Source organism: Heterodontus francisci, chromosome 22, assembly GCF_036365525.1.
Source record: "Heterodontus francisci isolate sHetFra1 chromosome 22, sHetFra1.hap1, whole genome shotgun sequence".
Taxonomy (NCBI): domain Eukaryota; kingdom Metazoa; phylum Chordata; class Chondrichthyes; order Heterodontiformes; family Heterodontidae; genus Heterodontus; species Heterodontus francisci.
Genome location: NC_090392.1, coordinates 72,306,226 through 72,327,732, shown reverse-complemented (window position 1 = coordinate 72,327,732; position 21,507 = coordinate 72,306,226). Strand labels below are relative to the sequence as shown.

At 43.6% G+C, this 21,507-nt stretch overlaps 1 protein-coding gene across 5 annotated transcripts in view; it reads right to left on the bottom strand.

The window, feature by feature from the left end:
* sik3 (SIK family kinase 3) overlaps nt 1–21,507 on the bottom strand; it is a 352,669-nt gene that overhangs the window by 36,328 nt on the left and 294,834 nt on the right. For 4 of the 5 annotated variants that reach the window (XM_068054009.1, XM_068054010.1, XM_068054012.1 and 1 more), the window contains 3 exons: nt 17,637–17,710; nt 15,602–15,745; nt 2,296–2,458 (listed from right to left, as the gene is read on the bottom strand). In XM_068054009.1, the coding sequence (XP_067910110.1) occupies nt 2,296–2,458; nt 15,602–15,745; nt 17,637–17,710 (381 nt within the window). The remainder of the gene's footprint in view (nt 1–2,295; nt 2,459–15,601; nt 15,746–17,636; nt 17,711–21,507) is intronic. The other variant, XM_068054011.1, reaches the window with a different exon arrangement.

Sequence of the window (21,507 nt, the reverse complement as noted above, 5' to 3'; positions counted from 1 at the left end):
ACAATAATCAGGGGGAAAAAGAACAAGGATTTGGGAGAGGTTTGAGTTAATTAAGGAGATCGAGCAACGATATGCAAAAGGCAGATCATGCTTGACTAATCTAATAGAATTTCTTGATGAAGTAACAGAGCAAGTTGAAGGAGGGAATGCAATGGATGCTATCTATATGGATTTTAAGAAAGTGTTTGACAAATTACCACATAAAAGGATGGTAAACAAAATTGAGGTTCATGAAACAGGAGGGTCAGTGTCACCTTGGATAAAAAATTGGCTTAAGGACAGAAAATAGCACATCGTGGTAAATGGTTGTTTTTCAGATTAGAGGACGGTAGACAGTAGAGTTCCCCAAGGGTCAATGCTAGGACCACTGTTTTTTTTTATATATACATGTACATGACTTGGATATTGGAATACAGAGTAAAATTTCAAAATCTGCTGATGATACCAAACTTGGAGGTGAGAATGATACCAATCAACTGCAACAGGAAATGGATAGGCTAGCAGAATGGGAAGACAAGTGGCAGATGAAATTTACTACAGAGAAGCATTAGGAGATGCATTTTGGCAGAAGGGATGGGAGATGCAATATAGACTTAATGCACAATTCTAAAGAGTGTGGAGGAACAGAGGGATCTGGGAGTTCCTGTGCATAGATCCTATACAAGGTGGCAGGACATATTGAGAGAGTAGTTAGCAAAGCATATGGGGTCTTGGGATTCATAAATCAGGGTATTAAGTTCAAAAGTGGGAGGTTATGCTGAACCTTTATAAAGCTCTGGTTAGGCCACAACTAGAGTACTGCATCCAGTTCTGGTCATCACACTTTAGGCAGCATGTGAGGATTGTTGAGAAGGTGCAGAGGAGATTTACCAGAATGGTTCCGGGGATGAGGGATTTCAGCTACAAGGTTAAATTGGAGAAGCTGGGGTTGTTTTCCATGGAGCAAAGGAGATTGAGGGGAAATTAAGACAGGTTTAGATAAGGTAGACAAAGAAAAGTTGTTTGCATTAGCTGATGGTACAAGGACTAGGGGACATAGATTTAAGGTTTTGGGCAAGAGATAGTGGGGGGGGGGGAATGTGAGGAAGAACTTTTTCATGCAGCAAGTGGTAATGACCTGGAACTCTCTGCCTAACAGAGTGGTGGAAGCGGAGACGATTAATGATTTCAAAAGGAAACTGGATTGGCACTTGAGGGAAATAAACTTACAGGGCTACGGGGATAGAGCAGAGCAATGGGACTGACTGGATTGTGCTACAGAAAGCTCAATGGACTTCCTCCCATGCCATTATGACTCTAAGAACGAGGTCAGTTAAGAAAAATTATCCAATATATCCAAAATCTGAAAACACCAGTTTTGAGGCAAGGCAACTAGTGTGCATTCTAGATTTTTTTTGGAAGTCAATCATCAGTTAAAACATGCATCAGAAAGCACTGATGATAAATACTTACTTCCAGTGCAAGACGCAAACATTCTGCTAACTGACCAACAGTTTGCAACTGTACTAAGGATCCTCAATAGTCACAGTAAGTTTCACTCCATAAGTAATTTTGGCTTTACTAAGTATTGGTGGAGAATCATGCAGGTTACCTGCGAGTACTGATTAAAATTGTTTCCCATTTTTCAACTTCAACACATCATGGATGTCAAGAACTTCAAATTGCATAGGTTAGGTCTGCACTTTATAGCGCCAAAAGAGATGGCAAGTCTTACGAATAATATGTGAATAATACCTACCCAGACAGACAACCTCTCCCTACTGTTTTATCCACTGCCATCCAGACTGAAGGAGTGATTACTCTTCTTAATTATGGGCTTGAGATCCAAACAAAGGCTGTTTCCTAACAAAGTTTCAATTACAAAGAGGATGAAGAGTCAAGCTAAATGGCAAGAAATTCTACACACGCAAGCTGAGGAATCTTTCCCATCATAGGTACTGCACACCGAAGAATCCCATTTTGGGCTTTTTCTTTGATTGGGTAAGTATTGCGAGGTATTATCAGGAGATGAAATTCTTCTCCTTAAATGATCATTTTTGTTCCCACATCAGCTTTTTCCACTGAAATTATCAACAATAATCACTCCTCGGACTGAATGACAGTGGATAAAACACTAGGGATAGTTTGTCTGTCTGGGTAGGCATTATTCACATATTACTCGTAAGACTTGGCATCTCTGTTAACAGCCAGTGGGAACAATCAAATTATATTTCACAACTTCAGATAAATGTTCACGCGGTCCTCTAGGCTTAGATGCTTTACATTTCCTAATCAGTGCTGTGGAATACTGCCTACCTGCTGTAGCTGTTTTATACTACTGTTGGTGGTTGTGCTTTTTTCCATTTTCTCCAAATGGGCTTTGAATGCTTGTATGCTAGCAGCACCATCTGAGAAACGGCGAACTGGAGAGAACCTTTCTGTTGGAAGGTGTAGGGTGTTGGGGTCTTTGTAGCAGACACTGAAATAAAGCACATTTTAAAAAAAACAAAAAAAGGTTATGTGAAACTGCAAAAAAAAAAAATCAGACTCCATTGAGCTACTCAAATCTCAAATTCTGACCTAATCTTGCTTTATTTTACAGCTGTATGTAAAAATATGATAAGCTATCTCAGATCCTAAAACAGTTCTTTCTGCGTTCCACATACATAATTCCTGCAAATTATTCACAGTTTCTCTATTTACTTTCCTCTATGTGAACTTGCTTAAACCAAGTCATGAATGGATAGAAACAGTTATGTTGCAGAAAGATCCTGCAACTTCGTAAATAAAGTAAACTTCTTTACAAAACCCTGTCTCGGCCTCAGCTGAAGTATTGTGTCCAGTTCTGGGCACCACACTTTAGTAAATATGTGAAGGCTTTAGAAAGGATGCAGAAATTTTTATGCGAATGGTTCCAGGGATGAGGGACTTCAGGTAGACTGGAAAACCTGCTGTTGTTCTCCTTAGAGAAGAGAAGGTTGAGAGGAGATTTAGAGTTGTTCAAAATCATGATGGTCTAGATGGAGTAGATAAAGAGAAACTGTTCCCATTAATGGAAGAGTCAAGAACCAGAGGACATTAATTTAAGGTGATTGGCAGAAGGCATGAGGAAAAGCTTTTTTTTTTATACACAGCAAGTGATTAGGATCTGGAATGTACCTGAAAATGTGGTGGAGCAGATCGGGCTTTTAAAAGGGAATTGGATAAGCATCTTAAGAGAAATAATATCCCTAGCTATGGGGAAAAGGCGCGGGATATCGTGCTTTGCTTTATTTTCCTTTCTATGGAACTTTGTTTAATTGCCACCCTTTCCATGAATTGTCGACAGAAATGGGACAGTTTAATTCCCAAGTGTTTACTTGATAGCAACAAATTGCTATAAAGAAGTATCACCACACCTGATCTTAAACATACCAGAGGGGAGCGTGGACAAAACCTGTTAAGTCCGGGGACCAGGAGGCTCTGCCAAATTTAAAGGCAAGAACTCATTATAATTTTTTCCTTCTGCTTCCCATCCGACAGCCCTTGGGGATGGTCCCTGGCAATCAGGAAAGGGGAGGGCATGAGAGACTGGAGCTTGTGGAGTGGGGAAGAGAGGCCATCTGGGGAGGGAAGAGAATGATCGGGGCATAGGGGGTGCAGAAAGGCCATCATGGCCAGGAGGGAAGAGAAATAGATTGGGACATGGGTTGGGGGCAGAAAGTGGATAAGAGTGGCACCAATCGGCAAAGGGAAGGGTGAAGGCTTCCTTGAGAGGCTGGCCTTGTCCCAGAAAGAGTGCTATAAAACGCACTTACGTTTTTGAGCCAGTAGCTCTTGCCTCCCTTTTACTGCCGGGTTTCCGTGGGCCCAGGCAAACTGGCGGATCAACTGCTAAATTCAAGTCAGGCTCCCAATTGCACTGTGGAATCTGATTTAAATATTCCAATGAGGTTTTCTGCCTCCTGATGGCAGGACACTTGCATGCCACAAATCCTACCACTGTAAAAATGGCAACTGGTGTCTACACAGGAAGTTGGGGACACATTTCCCGATTAAAAATTTTTTAAAAGCCTTCTCCCAACCCCTGTCCACTGTTGGATTGTTTGCAGCGGGGGTGGGAAGGGGGTTGTGGTGGCACAATGTTAATGTCAAAGCCAACGTATCCAAGCTGGGGCAATAGGAAGCAATAGAATGGCCAGTGTTGGAAGTGTATGTGTGCTTCAATGTATGGTAAGGAACGGATCAGATTCCCTCCTGCCACAGTTTAACAGATGCGTAGCATTCATTGCAGGGCTCAAAGATGAATAATCACCACTAGGGCAAGGTATCAAAGGGCTTTTTGGGAACATACCCTGCATGAGACTGCAAATTTGAAAAAGGAAAGAAAGTAGTCAAAACAAAAGACTGTACTGAGCTCTACTGTATTAATTGATGGTCTCCCTATAACTAATGCCTATTGGGGGTAATATACTGGCATGGATTGAGAATTGGTTAACAGACAGAAAGCAGAGAGTTGGAATAAATAGGTCATTCACAGGTTAGCAGGCTGTGACTAGTGGGGTACTGCAAGGATCAGTGCTTGGGACCCAGCTATTCACAATCTGTATCAATGATTTGGATGTGGGGACCAAACGTTATATTCCCAAGTTTGCTGATAACACAAAACTAGGTGGGAATGTGAGTTGTGAGGCTTCAAGGAATTTAGACAGGCTTAAGTGAATGGGCAAGAACATGGCAGATGAAATACATGGCTGGATTTTTTGGAGGAGGTGGGGCTCCTGGCACCGGACCAAAACGGCAGGGGGAACTCTGCCTCGGCCTTTTCATGTCACCACCAACTCCCTCCCCCGCCCTGCCCCCAGAGTGTTCTTTCAGTGTTTTGAAGGTAACTGTCCCGCACAGGGCTGGCAACTCAGCAGTATCAGCAGTGCCACTTGGATCGATGGCCACAGCCGGTATTGTAGAGGCCTTGCACCCAGGCCTGGTGCTAGAAACCCAGACCTCAGGTAAGTGAGGAGTGGTCGCCAGGGCCAGTCCGGCAGACCCTGGCAATGGAGGTGTTTTGGGGGCGGGGGGTGTCGTAAAGACTAGGGGAAGGAGGGATCCTGCGAGCTGCATTGCTTCTTGGCCATAGATTGCCTGCGGAGGGAGCCCACAGGGAGGGCGCCTCATTAACAAGGCACCCACTCCGTGTGGCAGAGGCACCCCCCCCCACCCCCGTCGCTAGTTAGATCCCAGTGGCAGTGGAAAGAGGCCCTTAACCAGACAGTAATAGGCCACTTAAAGGCCTCAGTTGGCCTCTGGGCGGGAAGGCCATCGTCGGCCTATCCAGCCCCCAGAAGATCGCTTGGCGGCGGGGCGGCAACAAGCCCTCTCCTCCCCCACCCCCTCCTCCCACCTGTGGCTATTCTATGGGCCCCCCTGCCTCCGACCTCACCTCAGGTGGGTCCACAAAACCAGCCCATAATGTGGAAAAATGTGAAATGTGAAAAACAGAAATGCAGAGTATTTTTTAAATGGTGAGAGATTGGTAAGTGTTGATGCCCAAAGATAACTGAGTGTCCTTGTGCACAAGTTACTGAAAGCTAACATACAGGTGCAGCAAGCAATTAGGAAGGCAAATGGTATGTTGGCCTTTATTGCAAGAGGATTCAAGTGCAGGAGTAAAGAAGTCTTGCTGCAATTGTTTAGATCCTTGGTGAGACCGCACCTGCAGTATTGTATACAGTTTTGCTCTCCTTACCTAAGGAATGATATACTTGCCATAGAGGGAGTGCAATGAAGGTTGACCAGAGTGATCCCTGGCATGGCGGGATTGTCCTATTCTCTGGAGTTTAGAAGAATGAGAGGTGCTCATTGAAGCACACACAATTTTTACAGGGCCCGATAGGGTAGATGCAGGAAGAATGTTTCGCCTGGCTGGGGCGGGGGTGGTGGTGGGTTCTAGAACCAGGGGATACAGTCTCAGAATAAGAGGTAGGCCATTTAGGACTGAGATGAGGAGGAATTTCTTCATGCAGAGGGTGGTGAATCTTTGGAATTCTCTATGCCAGAGGGCTGTGGACGCTCAGACATTGAGTACATTCTGGACAGAGATCGATAGATTTCTAGATATTAAAGATATGGGCATAGTGCAGGAAAATGGCAGTGAAGAAAAAGATAAACCATGATCTAGTTGAATGGCAGAGCAGGCTCAAGGGGCCAAATGGCCTACTCCTGCTCCTATTTCCTATGTTTCCTGAAAGGAAAGCATCTTTCAGAAAAATAAGTCTCAATTAATTGGCCCACTCGTTGCAAGAAATGCACCAAACTCTGATTTAAAAATCAATTTCAATGGTCAAATCATGGAAAATAAATATCCATCAAGAAAGGTTATGTCTCAATAAAAGTGTTCCAATGGGAAAATACATTGGGATTTGAACATTAAAGCCAGATGCCATTGCAGTAAAATGGTAGAAAATAGAAGAAAATTATTTTGAAATACACAAGGATCCAGCCAAAAAACAAAGTAAAATGCTTGGTATGTGTTGTTATGAAGTTCATATAGCCTGTGGTATTCAGCAAATTACCATTTTATCCTAATCTACCTAATATTTTTTGAGTGCAGTTATTTGAAGATTAATGAAAAGTTTGATTCAGTATTTCCTGTAGACACTTACAAATGTTGCAATGTTCAAACCATATGGCAATCTCCAGAAATGTTCCAGATTGTTTTAGTAACTGTAATCACAATTTTCTTGTTATGCTGCTTTATTCATTGCAAAACCCTTGAGGCCCACAGCTATTTAGGGAACTACAGGAAGATATATATACACTTACTATTGATCCTATAGTATTTCTAAGATAGTAATGGCATTACATTTTGAAGATGAAAAGGCTTATGGTTAGTTTTCTTGGTGGTGAGATATGGATGGATTGCACAAACTATTTACAATTCAGCAAAGTGCCAACCATTCAGAGTAGGGTTAACTGCTGCACTGGTTATTTGACGGGTTAAATGTTCACGATCTATAAAAACAAAGGTGACCGCGGTGACTGCAACAACTACCGTGGAATCTCCCTGCTCAGCATAGTGGGGAAAGTCTTTGCTCGAGTCGCTCTGAACAGGCTCCAGAAGCTGGCCGAGCGCGTCTACCCTGAGGCACAGTGTGGCTTTCGTGCAGAGAGATCGACTATTGACATGCTGTTCTCCCTTCGTCAGATACAGGAGTAATGCCGTGAACAACAGATGCCCCTCTACATTGCTTTCATTGATCTCACCAAAGCCTTTGACCTCGTCAGCAGACGTGGTCTCTTCAGACTACTAGAAAAGATCGGATGTCCACCAAAGCTACTAAGTATCATCACCTCATTCCATGACAATATGAAAGGCACAATTCAACATGGTGGCTCCTCATCAGAGCCCTTTCCTATCCTGAGTGGTGTGAAACAGGGCTGTGTTCTCGCACCCACACTTTTTGGGATTTTCTTCTCCCTGCTGCTTTCACATGCGTTCAAATCCTCTGAAGAAGGAATTTTCCTCCACACAAGATCAGGGGGCAGGTTGTTCAACCTTGCCCGTCTAAGAGCGAAGTCCAAAGTACGGAAAGTCCTCATCAGAGAACTCCTCTTTGCTGACGATGCTGCTTTAACATCTCACACTGAAGAATGCCTGCAGAGTCTCATCGACAGGTTTGCGTCTGCCTGCAATGAATTTGGCCTAACCATCAGCCTCAAGAAAACGAACATCATGGGGCAGGATGTCAGAAATGCTCCATCCATCAATATTGGCGACCACGCTCTGGAAGTGGTTCAAGAGTTCACCTACCTAGGCTCAACTATCACCAGTAACCTGTCTCTAGATGCAGAAATCAACAAGCGCATGGGTAAGGCTTCCACTGCTATGTCCAGACTGGCCAAGAGAGTGTGGGAAAATGGCGCACTGACACGGAACACAAAAGTCCGAGTGTATCAGGCCTGTGTCCTCAGTACCTTGCTCTACGGCAGCGAGGCCTGGACAACGTATGCCAGCCAAGAGCGACGTCTCAATTCATTCCATCTTCGCTGCCTTCGGAGAATACTTGGCATCAGGTGGCAGGACTATATCTCCAACACAGAAGTCCTTGAAGCGGCCAACACCCCCAGCTTATACACACTACTGAGTCAGCGGCGCTTGAGATGGCTTGGCCATGTGAGCCGCATGGAAGATGGCAGGATCCCCAAAGACACATTGTACAGCGAGCTCGCCACTGGTATCAGACCCACCGGCCGTCCATGTCTCCGTTATAAAGACGTCTGCAAACGCGACATGAAATCGTGTGACATTGATCACAAGTCGTGGGAGTCAGTTGCCAGCATTCGCCAGAGCTGGCGGGCAGCCATAAAGACAGGGCTAAATTGTGGCGAGTCGAAGAGACTTAGTAGTTGGCAGGAAAAAAGACAGAGGCGCAAGGGGAGAGCCAACTGTGCAACAGCCCCAACAAACAAATTTCTCTGCAGCACCTGTGGAAGAGCCTGTCACTCCAGAATTGGCCTTTATAGCCACTCCAGGCGCTGCTTCACAAACCACTGACCACCTCCAGGCGCGTATCCATTGTCTCTCGAGATAAGGAGGCCCAAAAGAATATGTGTACTTTCCATTCTTTCTTACATCACTGAGGCAATATCAATTCTGTGGATCAGGTCCCTGGCTGGAGCGAATGCCAAGCTCCCAATAAGCTGAATGAAAAGCTCTTACGAAACTTGCAATCCCCGAGCTAACATTATCGCAACAGTGAAGAAGGGAAAGCTGGAACTCAACTATATAAGATTTTTTTTAAAGTATGTATTAGGAAATAAATGTATATGTTTCAAAGAAGAGGAAAGTATTTTGAACAAAATATTACCCTAGACTCTCATTCCCCTTTGTTTGCATATCATCTCTTGATTTGGTTTTCCTTGTCTGAAAGCTTAAGATGCACTCTAAATTCTCCTGAACTTTAACTCCCGGCATCCTCACTGAGGTCCCATCTGCACTCTTAGGTAAACGTAAAATACCCTGTGGTGCAATTTAAAGCTGAGTAGGGGAGTTCTACTAGCCAACAATTATTGCTCAACCAGCATCACTAAAAACAAATTATCTGGTTTTTATCTCATTGCTGTTTGTGGGACTTTACTGTGTGGAAATTGGCTGCCACATTTCTGTATGTTGCAATGGTGACTGTGAAGTGCTTTGGGACGTCCTGAGGATGTGAAAGGCACTATATAAATTCAGGCTATTTCTCCCTGTACTGAATAATTTACACCTTTCTTGGTGTCATAGATTTCCTTGTTCCCCATTTTATGCTTTAAAATTGCAAGACATAAGCAGTCTGGGCACTTTGTGCTCGATGTGTTGTGATGGAACCCTGCTAGTCTGAATGGGAGTGCTGCCCACAAATAAAATATTGTTATATTAGTTACTATAATGTGGCATTACTTTTCAACTTATTAAAGGACTCAAAACACTAACAGAATTGCAGAAAGTACCAGATAATTAAAAGTGGAACAAGTATTCTTTTGCAGCACAAATCCATTTCACAATTAGCTCCCTTATCCAATAATCTCACTCCAAGGTTAAGGGCCATGCATTCTGTCGTGTCAAACATTTAATAAACTGGGAGAGTATTTTAATAAAAACTCAGGTAAAGCTACTTTATGTTAAGGAGTTAGTTTTACTCAAAAATGTTGGCTTCAAATGATAAACTAAATATTAAAGTCATAGAGTCGTATAGCATAGAAACAGGCCCTTCGGCCCATCGCATCCATGCCGACCATAATGCCTATCTATACTAATCCCACCTGCTTGCATTAATTCCATATCCCTCTATGCCTTGCTCATTCAAGTACCTATCCAGATGCCTCTTAAATGTTGCTACTGTTCCTGCCTCCACCACCTCCTCTGGCAGCTCATTCCAGATACCCACTATTCTTTGTGTGAAAAATTTACCCCTTTGATCCTCTTTAAACCTCCTCTCTCTCACCTTAAATCTATGCCCTCTAGTTTTAGTCACCCCTACCATGGGAAACAGACTTGGCTATCTACCCTATCTATGCCTCTCATAATTTTATATACCTCTATCATGTCCCCTCTCAGCCTCCTTCGCTCCAGGGAAAACAGACCCAGCCTATCCAATCTCTCTTTATAACTCAAGCCCTCCAAACCAGGCAACATCCTTGTGAATCTTTTCTGCACCCTCTCTAGCTTAATCACCTCTTTCCTGCAGTGCGGCGACCAGAACTGCACACAGTACTTCAAATGCGGCCTAACCAACGTTATGTATAACTGTAACATGACGTCCCAACTCTTGTACTCAATGCCTCGGCCGATGAAGGCAAGCATGCCGTACGCCTTCTTCACCACCCTGTCTACCTGTGTTGCCACTTTCAGGGAACTATGTACTTGCACCCTAAGGTCTCTGCTCAACAACACTCCCCAGGGCCCTGCCATTCACTGTATATGTCCTGCCCTGGTTTAACTTCCCAAAATGCATCACTTCACACTTGTCTGCGTTAAATTCCATTTGCCAATCCCTTGCCCACTTTCCCAGTTGATCTATATCCTGTTGTAACCTTAGACAACCTTCTTCACTGTCCACTATACCACCAATTTTGGTGTCATCTGCAAACTTACTAACCATGCCCCCTACATTCACATCCAAGTCATTAATATATATGACAAACAACAGAGGGCCCAGCACCGATCCCTGCAGCACACCACTGGTCACCGGCCTCCAATCTGAAAAATAACCCTCCACTACCACCCTCTGCCTCCTATCACCAAGCCAATTTCGTATCCAATTGGCTAGCTCACCCTGGATCCCATGTGTTCGAACCGTCCGAACCAGCCTACCATGCGGGACCTCGTCAAAGGCCTTGCTAAAGTCCACGTAGACAACGTCCATCGCCCTGCCCTCGTCAATCCTCTTGGTCACCTCCTCAAAAAACTCAAATTCGTGAGACATGATTTCCCACGCACAAAGCCATGCTGACTATCTCTAATCAGACCATGCCTTTCCAGATGCATATAAATCCTGTCACTCCGAATCCCTTCCAATAACTTTCCCACCGCTGATGTAAGGCTCACCGGCCTGTAGTTCCCTGGCTTATCCCTGCTGCCCTTCTTAAATAAAGGCACAACATTAGCTATCTTCCAGTCTTCCGTACCTCACCCATGGCTAACGATGATACAAAAATCTCTGCCAGGGCCCCAGCAATCTCCTCCCTTGCTTCCCATAGCATCCTAGGATACACCTGGTCAGGCCCTGGGGATTTATCCACCTTAATGCACTTCAAAACCTCCAACATCTCCTCCTTTGTAATGTTGATATGCTCCAGGATATCGCTGCTCCCTCCCTTGAACTCACTAACTTCCATGACCTTCTCCATGGTAAATACAGACGAGAAGTATTCATTTAAGACCTCGCCCATTTCCCATGGCTCCACATATAAGTTACCACACTGATCCTTAAGGGGACCTACTCTCTGCTTAGCTACCCTTTTACTCTTAATATACATATAGAATCTTTTAGGATTCTCCTTTATCTCATCTGCCAGGGAAATCGCATGGCCCCGTTTCGCCCTCCTAATTTCCTTCTTAAGTGTAGTCCTACATCTCCTATACTCCTTGAGGGACTCGCTTGATCCCAGCTGCCTAAACCCGACATATGCCTCCTTCTTTGTCCTGACCAGACCCTCAATATCCCTCGTCAACCAAGGTTCCCTCAACATGCCAGCCTTGCCCTTCCATCTAACAGGAACATGCCGGCCCTGAACTCTTCCTATCTCACTTTTAAAAGCCTCCCATTTGCCAGACGTCCCTTTACCTGTACACAGCCTCTCCCATTCAACTTTTGAGAGTTCCTGTCTGATGCCATCGAAACAGCCTTCCCCCAATTTAGGACTTCAACCTGAGGACCAGTCCTATCCTTTTCCATAATTATCTTGAAGCTAATAGAGTTATGGTCACTGGTCCCAAAGTGCTCTCCCACTGACACATCAACTACCTGCCCAGCCTCATTTCCGAAGAGGAGGTTGAGTGTAGCTCCTTCTCTAGTAGGGCCATCCACATACTGCTTCAGAAAACTATCCTGGACACACTTAAATTCTTCTCATCTGATCCCTATTGTTTATTTTTGGCTCATCCAGTGAATATCATGACTAATCGAGTCCATCTTATGGAACTGAAAATAATTTAATTATCCAGTACTAAATCAAAAGGCTAAAATACACATAAGAATTGTCATTTACTAGTTAATATGACAGTCGGAAGTCCTCTCATTTGTATAACATGGCTCTAACTCACACAGCTAGCGCCTGTAAATTGTAGGTCCTACACATTGTAAGACAATGTGTATAACTTATGGCCCTCAATGAGTTATTCTTTTCTTTCAGATTTATGGCATGTTACTTAAAAGTTCTTAAGGAACACACAGTTAAATATTATTTCTGGGACCTCTGCTCTTTGTGATTTTTATAAATGACTTGGATGAGGAAGTGGAAGGCTGGGTTAGCAAGTTTGCCGATGACACGAAGGTTGCTGGAGTTGTGGATAGTGTGGAAGGCTGTTGTAGGTTGCAACGGGACATTGACAGGATGCAGAGCTGGGCTGAGAAGTGGCAGATGGAGTTCAACCTGGAAAAGTGTGAAGTGATTCATTTTGGAAGGTCGAATTTGAATGCGGAATACAGGCTTATAGACAGGATTCTTGGCAGTGTGGAGGAACAGAGGGATCTTGGGGTCCATGTCCATAGATCCCTCAAAGTTGCCACCCAAGTTGATAGGGTTGTTAAGAAGGCGTATGGTGTGTTGGCTTTCATTAACAGGGGGATTGAGTTTAAGAGCCGCGAGGTTATGCTGCAGCTCTATAAGGCCCTGGTTCGACCACACTTGGAATATTGTGTTCAGTTCTGGTCGCCTCATTATAGGAAGGATGTGGAAGCTTTAGAGAGGGCGCAGAGGAGATTTACCAGGATGCTGCCTGGACTGGAGGGCATGTCCTATGAAGAAAGATTGAGAGAGCTAGGGCTTTTCTCATTGGAGCGAAGAAGGATGAGAGGTGACTTGATAGAGGGGTTCAAGATGATGAGAGGCATAGATAGAGTGGATAGTCAGAGACTTTTTCCCAGGGTGGAAAGGGCTATCACCAGGGGGCATAATTTTAAGGTGATTGGAGGAAGGTTTCGGGGAGACGTCAGAGGTAGGTTCTTTACACAGAGAGTGGTGGGTGCGTGGAATGCGCTGCCAGCGGTGGTAGTAGAAGCAGATACATTAGGGGCAATTAAGCGACTCTTGGATAGGTACATGGATGATAGTAGAATGAAGGGTAGGTAGTTAGTTTGATCTTAGAGTAGGTTAAAGGTTCGGCACAAGATCGTGGGCCGAAGGGCCTGTACTGTGCTGTACTGTTCTATGTTCAAGAGAAATTGAATATAATCACTTGGTAATTAAACATCTTTATAATAAAGTGAATATTAGGGAACTACTTATTTTTAAAACAAGTGGTAGAGAATATATACAAAGTTCTAAAAGGTGATTAAATTTAGCCAAAATTAATAAAAGGTTCCTAACTGAATTAAAGGTTCAGGATTTTCCAACAAACAACATATAGATTATTTTGTTTTAGGATCATGGCTCAAATAACTGACACAGCTACTAACTTGTACCTTAGTCAGCAATTTGCTGCTATTAACAGTTTATGTATCTATATCATTTATCGCCATGACTCAGAATTCCAATGCGGCAGCAACCCTTAAGTTCATTGTTTTATCAATAATTAGGACACACCCAAAATAGATGTGAAGTTGCAGGATGTGAGCAAAACTATTAGTGATTAATGCCATGTTAAAAAACAAACATACCAATAGTTATTCTCAGCTAGTAAATGGCAAAACCATGTGTATATTAAATACGGTGAGTTGCTGCAAAAGTCCAAAGATATTGTGCCTAGAGATGGTGCAGTGAGGGCCATATTTTGTCTGTTAAGTACAGTGGTGCCCATGTAATGTTATGTTACTGCTCCACTGCATTAACTCCAAGCAGCACAACGTACAATGTCAATGAAGTGGACTTGATCACTTTCATGAACAGTCAGGTTCCGCTTTTCTCCCACACCCCCGCTCGCTTATGCCCCCTTCACCCCATTACTCTTTTCAGAAAGCACCCACCCCACTAAGCAGGAAAATAGACCTGTTGGCCCCCAAAGAACACAACCAGTCCCATTTCTCCCCTTCTCACCCTTTTACTGATCAGGAAAACTAGTCTTCAAATCTCTCTTCCTCCCCAACAGAGAGTAAAAGAATGTGAGTGAATTCACCCCCACCAAGGAAATTCCCCATCCTGTAGGAGTAAAAGCAAGCTCAAAATGCTTTAAAAAATGTGCCTAGTGAAAGGCAGAGAACTCCCTCCCCACCAGCCCCTTTCTTCTCGTGAAAATTTGACCACCTCCCCCTTTCCAGTAAGGTAGGTTTCCTGCCTTTGCTGCTCCCAACCTATTTCCTCTGCTTTCCCTACCCACCTACTCCCATTCTCACAGTCCACACTCCACCCCCACCCCCACAAATTATAAAGGTGATTATTTATGGATTTAAAATTTCATTCACAAGTCTTTTTTAATGAATTGCATCAGAATTTCAGCACAGAAAGAAGCCATTTGGCCCATAGTTCTGGTGCCCCATCCACGATGTAGTTGTATAATATAATCTTGTTTCTGCATTCTTTTCCCATATCCTCTGTTATATTCTTCACGGGCTTATTTCGCCCTCTCAAGTGGATGTAAAATATCCCATGACATTATTTCGAAGAAGAGCAGTGAGTTATCCCTGGTGTCCTGGTCAATACTTAACCTTCAATCAACATCACAAAAACAGATTATCTGGTCATTATCACATTGTTGTTTGGGGGAGCTAGCTGTGCACAAAGCAGATGCCGTGTTTCCTATGGTGCAACAGTGACTACAATTCAAGAGTATTTCACTGGCTGTGAAGCGCTTTGGGATGTCTTGAAGTCATGAAAGGTGCCATACAAATGCAAGTCTTTTTTTCTTTTTTGTGATAATATATTTCATATTTTTACAATCCTTAATTTCTTCTGACCTCCCCCTTTTATGCTTCAAGTACTAACCCTGAGTAAACAAAAAATAGAAATTAGGAGTACACATATTGCATGTAAATTATTTAAGTGTTAAAAATACATTAAGCAGTTTTTTTATTTACTCTAATTATTTGGGTTTTCCTGTAATTTTCCAGTTTCAAACCGTTTTCTGACACAAAGGGTAGGCTGTTATCCTGCTGTCAGTTCTCTGCTGCTCTGTAACCAGTAGTTAGGAGCTGGCTGAGAGCAATCTGGGATCACTCATCTGCTATGTTACTCCTTTTACTTCTCCAGGAAACTTGGATTGTTGCCACAACTGCACTGTGCAACATCTACCTTATTTGCCGCCTAGATGATACGCTGAGGTGTAAAGTTAGCATTGAAAAACAGAACAGCACGTGGAAAACAACACAGGATAATTCCTTCCCATTTTTCATGGGGCCCAGGAGATTAAAAAAAGAACTTTAAAATATCCAAATTAGTCACTCTGGAATCGACGCACCTGCAGTGGTTCAACTCTAACATCTGAGGTTTCTGTGCAAATGTCACTCACCGGCTGTGCTGCTCAGGGTGAGGAACCCAGGCCCGTGAACGGATTGCCTGTTGCTGTCCCAGCTGCCTCTGCAAATCTAAAGGAACCTCAGCTGTAGGGTTGGTCATTGCAAGGGTATGGCGTTTAGACCTGTTAGCCAGATACCTGCAACACAAGTGTATATTTAAATTGAAATATATTTATGTGAGATAGATACTATAATACTACTGTCTAATAATTAGAAAGTTAGGATTAAGTTTAGTTTTTAAAGTTTTCAGTGATGATATTTGATTTTTTTTCTAAATGTGACATTTATTCTCTAAGATAAGGTTCTGTGCCTATTAAGGTACAAACAGATTCTTTGCAACCAGTGACAGCGCCAAGCACTCCCAGGCTAGTGATAGTCAATGGTCAAACTAGATAGCATTTTACCCTTGTTATGCTGTGCCAACTTCATTTTTTTTTAATATGAGAACTGATCATGGATTTGCTTCAAAATAAATGTAGTAACATATGATCTTATTAAATAATCTTTCCTCCTGTTTGAGTTGTTTAGCTTCCAAATGCAACTTGAATGCCACACTGTTTCTGAAGCAAGGAAAGGCGAAACTTGTGTTGGCCAACAAGAAGGAAAATAGATTCTTTAAATAGAAAGATTTTCTCTATGATTGTACCCTTATTTGCAAAACAGAGCCCAAATACTGCCAATCAGGATATAATCCATACCCATGCCCCTCCCTCCCTGACCTGAGTAAACTAATCTTATTCACCTGCATCAGATTAAGATTTTCAATAAAAAAGACCTTCTTTATAAGGACTAAACTACAAATCATGCTAGCAGATCTCCTGTGGCATTGCTCGGGGTAATAAGGTACAAACGATATGCTGTTTAACAACAACAGCAGTGATATAGCATGTGATGTGCAAAGTATTATTTTATAGCACAAAGGTGATTTAATTTGTTTCTTTTGTGCTAATTCCGGGTTCCAGACAGGTGACCTAAAATACTGTTTGACCAATAATTTTGATGTGTGTGGATTGCTGGTTCGAATGGTAGTGGTAACTTTTTCCATCCACATAGTGACAATCAGAAATTTGAGCAAATCATAATGCTTACCTGAGCAGTGATTTCTGGAGTGAAGTTACCTTACGAAAGGTGATTATAATGCTCGGGACACATTTAGTGTCACGCATGTTAAATGTAAGACTTTTAGTTAAGTACAAATTTAGATACCTTTATTTCTTCCTTGGGAAAACGGTTTCCCTTTAATAACCTATTTCATTATTTGTGCTCTGACATGTTCATTTTTGATTTTTTTTTGAACAAGGGTTCTTCCTAACATTTAAATGTAGACAGCCATCAGTATCCCCAATTCCTCCTCCCTTCACCCAGCCATTTCTTAAATATCAACAACTTGTATTTATATAGCATCTATAACATTGAGGAAGATCCCAAGACGCTTCACAAAGGTGTCAACAGAAAAAAAGATATCAACAAGCCAAAGAAGATATTGAGAGATGCGACCAAAAGCTTGTTGTAAAGGTGGACTTTAAGGAGGGTCAAAGGAATAGGAGGCGGCGAAAAGGCAGAGGTGTTCACAGGGAGAGTGACCCAGAGCATGAGGTCTTGGAGTTCGAAGGCATGGTTGTTGTGGTTGAAGTAAGGGCAAATTCACTAAAGTCAGGAAAACAGGAAGTGGCAAGGCCATGAAGGGATTTAAACACATGGATGAGATTATTAATAGGTTAGCGAGATCAGGGATGATGGGTAACAGGGATTTTGTGTAGGCTGGATACCAGCAGCAAAGCTTTGAATGAGTGAAGTTTTTTGAAGGTAGAAGCCAGCTAGGAGAACATTGGAAGCCAGTCTGGGAGATGACAAAGACATGGTTTAGGGTTCAGCAGTAGATGAAACAAGGCAGAGCCAGAAGCAGTGGTGGGTATATTATGACGGTTGAAGTAGATACCAGGAATACTAAATGCATGACTCCTGCTGGGAATAGCCTGGAGATTGAAAGGGGTCAACAAAAGAAATATCAGTACGACAGTTACATACCTCTGTACTGCTTCCTGGTCTGGCTCTCCGTCTGAGCTCTCTTCGTCTACTGGTGTCACGACTGGCACAGCGTGCTGTGGGGAAAATAAGTGAGTACAACACTCTCTGTAGAATTAAAATGTCAGATATGGAGAAGCTACAAGGAAAACGTACCAAGAGCTGCATAAAGATATAAAAGCAAAATACTGCAGATGCTGGAAATCTGAAATGAAAACAAAAAAATGCTGGAAATACTCAGCAGGTCTGACAGCATCTGTGGAGAGAGAAGCAGAGTTAACGTTTCAGGTCAGTGACCCTTCTTCAGAACCGGCAAAGGTTAGAAATGTAATAGGTTTTAAGCAAATAAAGCCGGGGGTGGGGCAAGAGATAATAAAAGAGGTGTTGATAGGACAGAGGGTCACAGAGAATAACTGACAAGAAGGTTATGGAGCAAAGGCAAAGGGTGTGTTAATGATGTGCTGAAAGACAAAGCGTTAGTGCAGAGAGGGTGTTAATCGACAGAAAAATGAACAGCACTGGCCAAAAGCACAAACATGAAAAAAAAGTGGGCAGAGACACAGTAAAAAAATGAATGATGAAACAAACAAAGATAAAAAGAAAAAATATAACTAAAAATAAAAAAGAGGGGCCTGTCATGCTCTAAAATCATTGAACTCAACGTTCAGTCCGGTAGGCTGTGGCGTAAATGATTGTTAAATGAGATGCTGTTCCTTGAGCTAGCGTTGATGTTTACTGGAACACTGCAGCAAGCCCAGAACAGAAATGTGGGTATGAGAGCGGGGGGCGGGGGGGCAGGAAGTGTGTTGAAGTGGCAAGCAACCGGAAGCTCAGGGTCGTGCTTTCAGATTGAGCGGAAGTGTTCCACAAAGCAATCTGCGTTTGGTCTCCACAACCTAGAGGAGACCGCATTGTGAGCAGAGAATACAGTATAATAAATTGAAAAAAGTAAATGTAAATTGTTGCTTCACCTGAAAGGAGTGTTTGAGGCCTTCGATAGTGAGGAAAGAGGAGGTAAGATATGGGAAGGTCCCATGGGAAGGGGATGGGGTGTTGGGGTAATGGAGTAGACCAGGGTGTCACGGAGGGAATGATCCCTTCGGAATGCTGACAGGGGAGGGGAGGGGAAGATGCATTCAGTAGTGACATCATGCTGGAGGTGGCGGATATGGCGGAGGATGATCCTTTGGATGTGGAGGCTGGTGGGGTGGAAAGTGAGGACAAGGGGAAGCCTGTCATGGTTCTGGGAGGGAGGGGAAGGGGTGAGGGCAGAGGTGCGGGAAATGGGCCAGACACGGTTGAAGGCCCTGTCAACCACAGTGGGGGGAGGGGGGGGGGGGATCCTCGGCTGAGGATAAAGGAAGACATATCAGAAGCGCTGTTGTGGAAGGTTGCAGCATCACAGCAGATGCATCGGAGACGGAGAAACTGGGAGAATGGAATGGAGTCCTTACCAGAGGCAGGATGTGAAGAACTGTAGTTGAGGTAGCTGTGGGAGTCGGTGGGCTAATAATGAATATTAGTAGCCTGACTATCCCCAGAGATGGCAACAGAGAAGTCGAGGAAGGGAAGGGGTCGGAGATGGACCTTGTAAACGTGAGAGAAGGGTGGAAATTGGAAGCAAATTTGATAAAGTTTTCCAGTTCGGAGCGGGAGGAGGAAACGGCACTAATACAGTCATCAATGTACCGGAAAAAGAGTTGGGGGAGGGGGCCTGAGTAGGACTGGAACAAAGAATGTTCGACATATCCCACAAAAAGGCAGGTATAACTAGGACCCATGCGGGTACCCATAGCAACACCTTTTACTTGAAGGAAGTGAGTGGAGTTGAAGAAGAAGTTGTTCAATGTGAGAACAAGTTCAGCCAGGCGGAGGAGGGTGGCGGTAGATGGGGGCTGGTTAGGCCTCTGTTCAAGGATGAAGGGGAGAGCCCCTCATGCCTTCCTAGTGGGGAATGGAGGTGTAGAGAGATTGGATGTCCATAGTGAAGAGGCAGTAGGGGCCAGGAAACTGGGAATTGTCAAAACAACATAGGGCGTCAGAAGAGTCATGGATGTAAGTGGGAAGAGACTGGACTAGAGGAGAAAAGATAGAGTCAAGATAGGAAGAAATAAGTTCAGTGGGGCAGGAACAGGCTGAAACGATGGGTCTCCCAGGACAGTCCTGTTTGTGGATTTTAGGAAGGAGGTAGAAGCAGGCTGTCCGGGTATGGGGGACTATGAGGTTGGAAGCTGTAGAGGGAAGATCTCCAGTGGAGCTGAGGTCAGTAACAGTCCTGTGGATAGTAGCTTGATGTTCGGTGGTAGGGTCATGGTCCAGGGGAAGTAGGAAGAAGAGTCTGAGAGTTGGCGCTGAATTTCTGCAAGGTAGAGGTCAGTATGTCAGATATAAAGATATGTTGGACTGCACTCAATGAGAAATACCAATGGGCAACAATTTTTAAATGGTACCATTACCCTAAGAGAGTATGTACTATGCAATCAGCCAGTGCTTAATTATTGCATTGCTAACAGTCCCAAGGTGCATATTAAGGATTTGGAAAGATCTTGAGTCACCTTCCTATACATGGTTAAGGGAAGGACAGGACTGGCAACTCAAAATTCCAGGATATAGATTCTTCAGGTGTGATGGGGACTGGGGGGGGGGGCACTGTTAAAGAGGAGGTGGCATTGCACTATTGATCAAGGAGTCAATTACTGCAGTAAGGAGGGATAATATCTTAGAAGGTTCCTCAAATGAAGCCATATGGGTTGAACTTAAAAACAAAAAGGGGGCAATCACTTGGCTGGGAATGTACTACAGGCCTCCAAACTGTCAGGGAGAGATAGAGGAGCAGATATGTAGGCAAATCTCAGAGAGATGTAAAAATAATAGGGTAATAGTAGTACGGGATTTCAACTTCCCCAATATTAACTGGGATAGACTTAGTGCAAAAGGCTTAAAGAGGGTGGAATTCTTAAAGTGCATCCAGGAGAGCTTTGTGAGTCAGCACGTAGAAAGTCCTACAAGAGAAGGGGAGGTACTGGACCTAATTTTAGGAAATGAAGCTAGACAAGTGGTAGAAGTGTCAGTGGGGGAGCATTTCAGGGATAGTGACCATAACTCTAAGATTTAAGGTAGTTATGGAAAAGGACAAAGATGGACCGGAAATAAAGGCACTGAATTGAGGGAAGGCCAATTTCAATATGATAAAACAGGATCTGGCCAAAGTGGACTGGGAGCAGCTACTTGTAGGAAACTCTACATCAGACCAATGGGAGTCATTCAAAAAGGAAATAGTGAGAGTTCAAGAACAAAGAAAAGTACAGCACAGGAACAGGCCATTCGGCCCTCCAAGCCTGCGCCGATATATTCCCAATATTGGGCCAACATATTCCCGTAAAGGTGAAGGGTAGGACCAACAGGGAACCCTGGATGTCAAGGGATATAGAGGATTGGATAAGGAAAAAAAAAAAGGAGGCTTATGGCAAATTTGGAGCACTGACAACAGCGGAGGCACTAGAGTATAGGAAGGGTAGGGGGTTCTTAAAAAAGTAATTAGAAGAGCGAAGAGGGATCATGAAAAAACACTGGCGGGTAAGATAAAGGAAAATCTCAAGGCGTTTTATAAGTATATTAAGGGCAAGGGGATAATCAGGGTAAGAGTAGGGCCCTTTAGGGACCAAAGCCGCAATGTGTGTGTGGAGCCAGAGGATGAAGGTGAGGTTTTAAATGATTACTTTTCATCTGTGTTCACTATGGAGAAGGACAAGGTAGGTGTAGAGTTCAGGGAGAGGGATTGTGATATCCTTGAACAAATTAACACTGAAAGGAAGGAGGTATTAGCGGCTTTAGAGGGCTTAAAAAGTGGGTAAATCCACAGATGAGATGTATC